The sequence below is a fragment of the Ranitomeya imitator genome, chromosome 5 (genome assembly GCF_032444005.1).
Source record: "Ranitomeya imitator isolate aRanImi1 chromosome 5, aRanImi1.pri, whole genome shotgun sequence".
In the NCBI taxonomy this organism is placed as follows: Eukaryota; Metazoa; Chordata; class Amphibia; order Anura; family Dendrobatidae; genus Ranitomeya; species Ranitomeya imitator.
The window spans coordinates 201,246,889-201,258,164 of record NC_091286.1 but is presented as its reverse complement, the minus strand read 5'-3'; the positions used below and the strand labels follow the sequence as shown (position 1 = coordinate 201,258,164).

The window sequence follows — 11,276 nt, the reverse complement described above, 5'->3', positions numbered from 1 at the left end:
CATAAAAATGGCCAATTTTATGTGTACCTCGTAGCCACGATAAGGCATCTCTCTTATACGAGGCCCTACGCTTGACCTACCTCTCTGATCGTGCACTCCCCGCCTCCTAGCTTCAGGTGTTTTAATTATAATAGGTCCAATACCCCTCCACAGTGAGAGAGAATTTGAGTCCAAGGAGAGGTTTCACATGTACCCATTCAGATGGAGACGTTTATTCTCAGAGAGGTAGGTCAAGCGTAGGGCCTCGTATAAGAGAGATGCCTTATCGTGGCTACGAGGTACACATAAAATTGGCCATTTTTATGCGCTAAAAGCTCTCATTTTTCATATTTTCAGTGCAGTAATGCAGTTCAAATTTTGTGTTTTCAAGTTTGCATGTTTTGGCGCTGCAGTGTGCTGCCCTATTTACTTAAATATATACGAGTTGGCGACTCTGGGTTCAGCACCTGTTCACACTGTGTCTATGTTTGGATGTGCAGATCAGGTTTTTTGAAATGTATTCTCTAGCCTTCTGATCGTGCACTCCCCGCCTCCTAGCTTCAGGTGTTTTAATTATAATAGGTCCAATACCCCTCCACAGTGAGAGAGAATTTGAGTCCAAGGAGAGGTTTCACATGTACCCATTCAGATGGAGACGTTTATTCTCAGAGAGGTAGGTCAAGCGTAGGGCCTCGTATAAGAGAGATGCCTTATCGTGGCTACGAGGTACACATAAAATTGGCCATTTTTATGCGCTAAAAGCTCTCATTTTTCATATTTTCAGTGCAGTAATGCAGTTCAAATTTTGTGTTTTCAAGTTTGCATGTTTTGGCGCTGCAGTGTGCTGCCCTATTTACTTAAATATATACGAGTTGGCGACTCTGGGTTCAGCACCTGTTCACACTGTGTCTATGTTTGGATGTGCAGATCAGGTTTTTTGAAATGTATTCTCTAGCCTTCTGATCGTGCACTCCCCGCCTCCTAGCTTCAGGTGTTTTAATTATAATAGGTCCAATACCCCTCCACAGTGAGAGAGAATTTGAGTCCAAGGAGAGGTTTCACATGTACCCATTCAGATGGAGACGTTTATTCTCAGAGAGGTAGGTCAAGCGTAGGGCCTCGTATAAGAGAGATGCCTTATTGTGGCTACGAGGTACACATAAAATTGGCCATTTTTATGCGCTAAAAGCTCTCATTTTTCATATTTTCAGTGCAGTAATGCAGTTCAAATTTTGTGTTTTCAAGTTTGCATGTTTTGGCGCTGCAGTGTGCTGCCCTATTTACTTAAATATATACGAGTTGGCGACTCTGGGTTCAGCACCTGTTCACACTGTGTCTATGTTTGGATGTGCAGATCAGGTTTTTTGAAATGTATTCTCTAGCCTTCTGATCGTGCACTCCCCGCCTCCTAGCTTCAGGTGTTTTAATTATAATAGGTCCAATACCCCTCCACAGTGAGAGAGAATTTGAGTCCAAGGAGAGGTTTCACATGTACCCATTCAGATGGAGACGTTTATTCTCAGAGAGGTAGGTCAAGCGTAGGGCCTCGTATAAGAGAGATGCCTTATCGTGGCTACGAGGTACACATAAAATTGGCCATTTTTATGCGCTAAAAGCTCTCATTTTTCATATTTTCAGTGCAGTAATGCAGTTCAAATTTTGTGTTTTCAAGTTTGCATGTTTTGGCGCTGCAGTGTGCTGCCCTATTTACTTAAATATATACGAGTTGGCGACTCTGGGTTCAGCACCTGTTCACACTGTGTCTATGTTTGGATGTGCAGATCAGGTTTTTTGAAATGTATTCTCTAGCCTTCTGATCGTGCACTCCCCGCCTCCTAGCTTCAGGTGTTTTAATTATAATAGGTCCAATACCCCTCCACAGTGAGAGAGAATTTGAGTCCAAGGAGAGGTTTCACATGTACCCATTCAGATGGAGACGTTTATTCTCAGAGAGGTAGGTCAAGCGTAGGGCCTCGTATAAGAGAGATGCCTTATCGTGGCTACGAGGTACACATAAAATTGGCCATTTTTATGCGCTAAAAGCTCTCATTTTTCATATTTTCAGTGCAGTAATGCAGTTCAAATTTTGTGTTTTCAAGTTTGCATGTTTTGGCGCTGCAGTGTGCTGCCCTATTTACTTAAATATATACGAGTTGGCGACTCTGGGTTCAGCACCTGTTCACACTGTGTCTATGTTTGGATGTGCAGATCAGGTTTTTTGAAATGTATTCTCTAGCCTTCTGATCGTGCACTCCCCGCCTCCTAGCTTCAGGTGTTTTAATTATAATAGGTCCAATACCCCTCCACAGTGAGAGAGAATTTGAGTCCAAGGAGAGGTTTCACATGTACCCATTCAGATGGAGACGTTTATTCTCAGAGAGGTAGGTCAAGCGTAGGGCCTCGTATAAGAGAGATGCCTTATCGTGGCTACGAGGTACACATAAAATTGGCCATTTTTATGCGCTAAAAGCTCTCATTTTTCATATTTTCAGTGCAGTAATGCAGTTCAAATTTTGTGTTTTCAAGTTTGCATGTTTTGGCGCTGCAGTGTGCTGCCCTATTTACTTAAATATATACGAGTTGGCGACTCTGGGTTCAGCACCTGTTCACACTGTGTCTATGTTTGGATGTGCAGATCAGGTTTTTTGAAATGGTTATTTTTTAAAGACTCTGCCGATAACCCCAAATAGGCCATTTGCACCACCTGCTATGCCCGCATCAGCAGGGGTAGCAAAACTACCAGCCTGACCACCACCAACATGATTAGGCACATGGCAGCAAAGCACCTGACTTTGTGAGCCGAACCTCAGGCTCCAGGAACACTGTCTGCAGGTGACACCACTGCTTCTTCCACTGTTTTGCATAGAAGCCAATCCCCAGTTCACTGTGCATGTGAAGATGCCTCTGGCCCTGCACCTGTTCTTGCCCACAGTGAACCAGCACCATTATCAAGCCCTTCCATGTCCTTGTCCCAGCGCAGTCTTCAGTTGTCTATACCCCTGTCATTGGAACACAAGCAGAAATACCCAGCCAACGCCCCACAGGCCACAGTACTAAATTCTAACATTTCTCATCTGCTTGGCCTTGAAATGTTGCCTTTTAGGTTCGTTGTGATGGAAGCTTTCCGCAACCTGATGGTGGCGGCCTTCCCAAGGTACTCGGTTGTCAGTCACCACCATTTCTCCCGGTGAGCCGTACCAGCATTACACCAGCATGTGTCCCACAATATTACCCGCGCCCTCAACAATGCTGTTACTGGGAAAGTCCACCTAACCACGGACATGTGGACAAGTGCTTGTGGGCAGGGATGGTACATCTCACTGATGGCACACTAGGTTAACATAGTCGAAGCCGGGACCCAGTCGGACTTTGGGATGGAACACATCCTCTCCACGCCGAGGATTGTGAGCCCTACGTCAATCAGGGTTGCCTCCACAGTCTACAGCTCCTGCACCTCCTCCTCTTAAGCCTCCGTCTCTGAAATGAACACATCAGTCAGAAGCTGGAAGCACTGCAGCACTGCCTCAGCCAAGTGACAACAAGCTGTGCTGAAGCTAGTCTGCTTAGGTGACAAACTGCACAATGCTGAACAGTTGTGGACAGCACTGAAAGATCAGTCAGATATTTGGATGACACCGTTGAACCTATAGCCAGGCATGGTCGTATGTGACAATGGCCAGAACCTGGTGGCAGCTCTGAGGCAAGGTGAGCTCACACACGTACCTTGCCTGGCTCATGTGCTAAACCTCATGGCTCAATGCTTTCTGAAAAGCTACCCGGAGCTGCCGGATCTGCTAATGAAAGTACACTGTCTTTTTGCCCATTTTAGAAAGTCAGCTACAGCTTCAGCCACTTTTGCTGTGCTTCTGCAACGTTTGCAGCTTCCGGCTCACCGACGCGTGTGTGATGTCCCCACACATTTGAACTCTGCACTGCATATGTTGGAAAGGATTTGTGAGCAGAAGAGGGCAATTGTTGACTACCAGCATCAACAAGGCCGTCGATATTCAGTTCAGACTCCACACATAAGACCTCAGGAGTGAACATGGATGTCAGACATATGTACCATCCTCCAAAACTTTGAGGACTGCACCAAGATGGTGAGCGGCAATGACGCCATAATTAGCGTCACCATCCTGCTTCCCTACATAATGAAAACCTCTGCTCACAACAAAATAGGATACATTGCAGGCACAGCATGAGGACATGGAGCAAGGAACCATATAGGGTGATTACACTCAGCCCACCCTCATGTCGTCCCAACGTGGACTGGTAGACAATGAGGAGGAGGAGGAAGAACAGGAGCTACTTTCATGTGCTATAGACAGTACTACAAGCACAGCTGTCATATAATCTGTTCAGCGGGGATGGCCTGAGGACAGGGAGGAGGAGGAGAAGGAGCAGGTTGAGGACAGCATGGTCAGTCGTCCTGTTGGTGAAGACAGGGAAGTCTTGCCTGTTAGCAGTCTGGCACGTATGGCAGACTTTATATTTTGCTGCATTTCCCGTGACCCTCGCATTAATGCAATTTTTGGTGACACTCATTACTGCTTGGTGACACATCTAGACCCACGCTACAAGGAGAACTTTCAATATCTTATTCCAGAGGCAGACAAGTGTACTAAAATGTTGCAATACCAGGGGGCCCTTGTAGTGGAATTACTTTAAAAATTCCCATATGAGAATGCTGGCAGCAGACAGCAGAGCTTGTTGTACAGCCAAGGAGTCCAAGTGAGAGAGACAGAAGTACAATCCAGCTCAGGCAGGGGAACAATGGCAAAGTTCAGGGACAGTTTTCTCAGACCCTCCCATTATGCCGGCACAGAGGCAAGGGGGCTCTCACAATAAGTGCAATGTTTGGGAAGATGCTGAGGGAGTACCTTGCAGATCGTACAAACGTCCTTCGGGATTCCTTTATGCCTTTTAATTATTGGGTATCCAAGCTGGACACAAGGCATAACTGGCTCTCTATACCTTGGAGGTCATGGCCTACCCTGCTGCTAGAGTTCTGTCAGAGCGGGTTTTTAGAGCAACAGATAAGCGGTTCTGCATTTCAACTGAAAAAGCTGACAGGCTGTCTCTTATAAAAAATGAACAAGGGCTGGATTTGGCAAGACTTCTGTACACCACCAAGTGAAAACAGCGAAACATAACCTCTAAGTCTAAGTTCACATTTGCGTTGTGCGCCGCAGCGTCGTTGCCGCAACGCACAACGCAAACAAAAACGCAGCAAAACGCATGCACAACGCAGCGTTTTGCGCCGCATGCGTTCAACGCATGCGGCGCAAAACGCTGCGTTTTTTTGAAACGCAGTTGCGTTTTTACCAAAAAACGCAGCGTTTTTCGACGCATGCGTTTATAGTGCAGTGAGTCATTCTTCATCCCCCTCCCACAAAAAAAAGTGTCTACACAATAGATAAGGACCACCAATGGCTAGAAGAGGGTTGGTGTTAAAAATGTGTATATACCATGGCAGAGATGAATTCCTCCCATTTTGCTGGTATTCATGATGGAGCGACCCATGGACAGTATCTACATGGATATGGAGATGGAATTTGCCTTGGCTCATGCCTATGCTGTTGCCTGTTTTAATCAAAGGGAAAGGGAAAAATGGAGATGGAGTCGTCGCCGCTTTTGGATACACCCTATCGTGGAAGTCCGGGAGAGCCGTGGAGCATACCATTGCTTGTTCGGCGAACTGAATGACAACCGGGAAAAATATTTTGAATATACCAGGATGTCACAGGACAGCTTCCGCTATCTTCTGCGTCGGGTGGAAGGATCCATTAGCAGGCAGGACACGCAGCTCCGGAGAGCTATTTCCACAGAGGAACGGCTGCTGGTGACTCTACGGTACGTTGCTGTTTGAATGACTGTGATATGTATTTACTTTTTATTTTATTTTTAATTTTTGTTTTTAATTGTAATGGTCAATGTACTTTTATAAATTACAATGTACTTTAATCTAAATTTCTTTATTTTCTTGGCAGTTTCCTGGCTACCGGAGAGACGTTGAGATCACTTCATTTTCAATTCCGGATTGGAGTCTCCACTCTTTCCGGAATTATTGCTGACACATGCCGCGCATTGTGGGATAATCTCCGGGAGGAATTATTACCCGTCCCTACAAGCGAAATCTGGGAGGCCAACGCACAGAAATTCGAGCAAGTGTGTTCTTTTCCAAACTGTATTGGCGCAGTGGATGGAAAGCACATTCGGATTACCAAGCCTGCGAAAAGTGGATCCGTTTTCTACAATTACAAAAAATACTTTTCAACTGTGCTCATGGCAATTGCCGGTGCGGACTGCCGTTTTCTCGCAGTGGACATTGGTGCATTTGGGCGTGCAAATGACTCGCGCACATTTAAAGAGTCGGATATGGGCCAAAAATTATATGGCAACAATTTTAATTTCCCACAGCCACAACCTCTTCCCCACACCGAAGGCCCTGCGATGCCATTTGTTGTGGTTGGGGATGAGGCATTCCAAATGTCTGCCAACCTATTGAAACCCTACTCCAGTCTGGGCTTGGACCATACAAAAAGGGTTTTCAATTACAGACTGTCCAGGGCCAGAAGGACTGTGGAATGCGCCTTTGGCATCCTTGTCTCCAAATGGCGGATATTAGGATCCGCCATTAATCTTAAAATTGAAACAGTGGATGAGGTGGTGAAGGCTTGTGTGGTTCTCCACAATTTCATTATGGCCAAAGAGAGACTGAATGTGGAACTCGATGAACCCATAGCCAACCCATTGCCCGATTACCATGATCATCCTCTGAGGACAAGTGTGGAAATTGCGCAGATGCGGGATCGTTTTGCGGCCTATTTTGTGTCAGATGTTTGCCGTGTGTCATGGCAAGATCAAATGGTGTAGTAATGTTACTGTTGGACTGTCTTCTGATTTTAACTACACCAATAAATACCTCTACTGTGACTGTGCTAAAAATATATGAAAATAAAGTAATTCTCCAGTAAATGTGCAATAAATGTTCCGTTTAGGTTGGTTGGGTATATGTCAAATTTGGCATCTAACTATAGTTCACAAATTTAATGTGCCTATAAAAAACTGGAACCCGTTGTTTTTAAAATGTTGTTGTTTAATAAAATTTTTTTCTAATTTTATACCGATTCAAATAACATTTTTATACCATACCATAACATATTTATTTGTTTGTCTGATCGCCGTGTATCTTTGTGTTTTACAGCAAACGCAACGATAACAGCGATGTTTTACAATGGTAACCAGGGTAAATATCGGAAGCGTGGCCCTGCGCTTAGCAACATGATGTTTACCCTGGTTACCCGTGGGCCTCTGCATCGTTGTTCGCTGGAGAGCTGTCTGTGTGACAGCTCTCCAGGGACCAAACAGCGACGCTGCAGTGATCTGCATCATTGTCTGTTTCGCTGCTGCATTAAGTGTGAACACCTCATACACTTTAGTGTTTGTGAACACCTCATACAGCAATGAGAGACACCCAAAAAAAGGCAAACTAACAATTGTAAAAATAGTGTCTGACATTGCATATATGAGGTGTTTGAAGCACAAAATATGTGTAGACAGCACACGGCGTGACTTGCCGAGAAATATTCTGGAAACTAAGAACAAATATTGTTTTTTTAAACCAAAATTTTTTATTGGGGGGGGGAAACAGAAAAAAAAAGGGGGAAATAAACTTAGGGGGTTTCAACCTGTGCCACCATGGGGGAATGGTATGTGTCTTGTTTGGAATGGGGAGAGGAAGGGGAGGATGATGATGAACAGGAGGATGATGGCGAAGAGGAGGATGATGTCCTATAGTCCAGGAGGCTCGATGGCAGGTCCAAACCCTCCGCAGGGTATACTGGGGAAGAAACCGCCACCTCTGTAGGGGAGGGAGGAGGCAACACAAGCCTTTGAGTTTTTCTTGGTTGGCCCTGGCTGCTCCTGCTGCGGCTAGAGCCCCGACGCGCATTTGGTGTCTGTACTGGAGCAGCCAGAGCCTCAGTGTGTCCTCTTTCCTTTTTTGCCGTTTTTTGCTCCCACGGCAGCTCCCACAGAATGACGCCTACGGGAGGATGAGGGCATGGCAGGAGCAGGAGTCGGCGGCACTATGCTATGGTGCCTGTGGTGGCGTCGCTCGGCACGTGGACCACGGTGGGGTGGCTGGAGTGGCTCTCCAGCAGGAGTCGGAGTCATGCTTGCCAGCGACGGCACTACAGGCATTGTCGCTGACTGCATGACCCGAGCCTGCTGGAGAGCTCTCACGTAGGTAGTGTTGCAGGCCTGCATTACCGAAATCTGGAGTTCCGGCGTAAGGTGTTCCACCATGCCCTTAGCAATGGTACTAAAGAAATGTTTGGCCGGACTCGAGAGCTCGGATTCCATAGTTTCAAGGCGCCGGTCGATATTGGACAGACGAGTGTCCATTTTATCGCTCAATGCCTTGAAACAGTTCTGGAAAACCGTGCTCAAATGCAAAAATTTGGGCATGGCTGGCCTGTCCGAGGCCCGCTGGCGCTGTCGGGAATTCCCAAACGAAGGTGCGCCAGAGGCCTCGGGCAGGGGAACACCTGATGTACCGGCTGCCGGTTCTCCAGATGGCGGTGCAAGCCTGCTGTCGCTGTGGGAGGGCTGTGATGGGTCAGATGGCGATTCATGAAGGTCCGCTCCTGCGGGGCGAGCTCTCTCGAGGGTGCTGCTGTGTGTCCTGTGGAAAGATAATGGAAAAATTAGTCTTCAACCTATCCCATACGCCAACTCCTGGAATAAAAGTAACATTACATTACACAACAATACAAATCCTCTGTCTCTCAGTCTGTGTGGCCTATAATAAATTGCTGATTGTTATCGCCAGCTGACCGTTATGGCTGACGATAACAATCATGGACATTCCCGCTGCCAAAGCCTTTTGACCGCATACCACTGTGGGTAAAAAAAAATTTGGAATCTAAAACTCTTTCTTGACGCTGCCTATGCCGCAAAAATAGTATAAAATTTAATGTCAAGATAAAAAAAAAATACACAGTGATTTCGCTGATCTGATTGCAGGAACGACCATGACGTTAGGATCATGTGATCAAGACTTCATCATTATTCCTGCGATCAGAACTACCCTGACTCAGAACTTAACCTGTCATGGACTACAAGGACTCACGCTTAACCCAAAAAATAACTAATGGCCTATATACCATTTCACTAGAGATAAATTTACGTGGATGGCCAATATGTTACGCTGACTACATGGATGGCCAATACACTATGTGCCTGGGAAATATACTATGTGGATACGTGGCTAGAACGTGTACTATGTGGCTGCGATATAGTGCCCTGCCAATATACTATGTGGATGCACAATGTACGTGGCTGGGCAATGTACTATGTGGCTGTGCAGTAGGCTATGTGGCTGGGCAATGTAATGTGGCTGTGCAATATGGTTTGTGGACAAAATACTTACTGTCGGCGGCCAAGGACCGGTCTTAAGAACTGTAAAGCCTTGCTGTATTTGTATGGCACAGACTTGGCCGCAGCAGCACCACTCTTTGATCGCTCCTCCTCAGCCCGGATCCCCTTATTGAAACGGTCCTTCATGGATCGCCATCTGATCCTCAACCTTTTAACTGTGAATGCAAAGAAAAAAAAAAGGTTACATATTTAGCATTTTAAAAGGATAAAACAACCGTGTGCGATGCAAACTTTAGGCGTTGATTGCATCACACACGGTTGTGTTTATCCTGGAAAGATGGGTCATAGCAGCGTATCAGCACTGCGTATCAGCAATACTCACCAAAGTTGGCTTTGTCCTTGGCTGGAGCAATGTCAAAGCCCTCCCACAGCGACTTTGCCACCTCTACCCACAAACGCCTCAACACCACCTGGTCCATGTGCCGGGAGTCACGGCTGTCCCACAACGGGCCACGCTCCTGGATGCTGGAGATCAGGAGCTCCACGTCAATTACTCCTTGGTCCCGTTGTGAAACCTAGAAAAAATTACAAACCAAAAAGGTTAGAAATATGCAAATATTAACAACCACCAGCACCTGTCATGATATGTACCTTGGCCCTATCCTTTGCCATTTGATATATGTATATTGATGGTTTCTACACCTGTATTTTGGAATGTTTTTGTTCTGAAAGTTTCACCTTTGTTACCTTCCCCCAATACTTGCTACCCTGAAAAGTTATAATGTAAGCTTACTAAACATCCCTAGTGAAAGCAGGATGCTACTCAAATGTAATGTTCGGCACAGCAGGATGCTACTCAAAAAAATAAAAAAATTGTTAAAAAAAAATACTCACTCGCCGTCCTGACGCCACACCTTGGCCCTGACCTCGCTGCTCCCGCTGACTGCCTTCCCCCTCACTTGAAGAAGCCTGTAAAAATTGTATAAAGAAATTATTTTCAATACTACAAATGACAGCGAATAGTAAGCAAATGGACATAATTACTCACCGCACTCCCCTGCGCCGATTGGCTATGTTCAGAATCACTCGCCATTCTTGCAAGTTTGTTCTGCCATGAAAAAATGGGAAAAAAAATCACATCCAAACCTAACTATGGCACATACAATAAAATAGGCCCAAAAATTTAAACAACCACAATTGACTGTTGACTGATAGGACAATGCAAAATCAGAAAGCGACACCACAACGCCATACATTGCAAGAGAAGACAATAGAAGAAACTATACAAGAATAGACCCAAGCAAAATCAAGCAAAAATAGACACCTATGTCCAAATTTTTACATATCAAAACTTTCCAAAAAAACATTACAGGCACAAAAAAGGACAATGAAATAGCAAAATAATGAACGCCATACTTTACAATTGCAAGAAGACATGATCCAAAAAAACACCATCTGGTGACATCTAACCACAGAAAGACATCAGAAAAAGGCAATAAATACCATTCTAGATAATAAGCAATAAACATTACGGGACAACCGCTGTAAAAATATACAGCAACCCAAAGATAAACCATAGTCAAATAGAAAAGAAAACACATGAAATTTTCAAAAAGGGCACCACCCAAAAAAAAAAAAAAAAAATTATACTACACACTTGGCAATGCAAACAGTCAATGATGGAAGATATATGCCATACGGAAAACGACGTAAAAACATCAGAGATTTTTTCTTTAAATAAAGGGAAAGTACAATTGAAACTATAATGGCATAGCAGCACGGAACTATACAATACAAATGAGACATCATAAATATAGCCCCCCCACCAGCAAGAAAAGACACTCAAGGAAAGAAAAAATAAAGCCAACAGCATAATAAAAACACAGCAAGACATGAGCCAAGAAAATGCCACA

The 11,276-nt window shown here is 45.0% G+C and overlaps 1 protein-coding gene across 1 annotated transcript; it reads right to left on the bottom strand.

Annotated features, from left to right (window-relative positions):
• Nucleotides 1-7,665: 7,665 nt before the first annotated feature.
• Nucleotides 7,666-10,680, bottom strand: LOC138637707 (uncharacterized). Its single transcript, XM_069726572.1, has 6 exons — nt 10,412-10,680; nt 10,258-10,332; nt 9,746-9,938; nt 9,416-9,578; nt 8,164-8,668; nt 7,666-7,773 (listed from the first exon to the last, which is right to left on the bottom strand). The coding sequence occupies exons 1-6, from the start codon at nt 10,454-10,456 to the stop codon at nt 7,666-7,668; spliced, it is 1,089 nt and encodes a 362-aa protein (XP_069582673.1). The 5' UTR covers nt 10,457-10,680.
• Between the last annotated feature and the right edge of the window lie 596 nt (nt 10,681-11,276).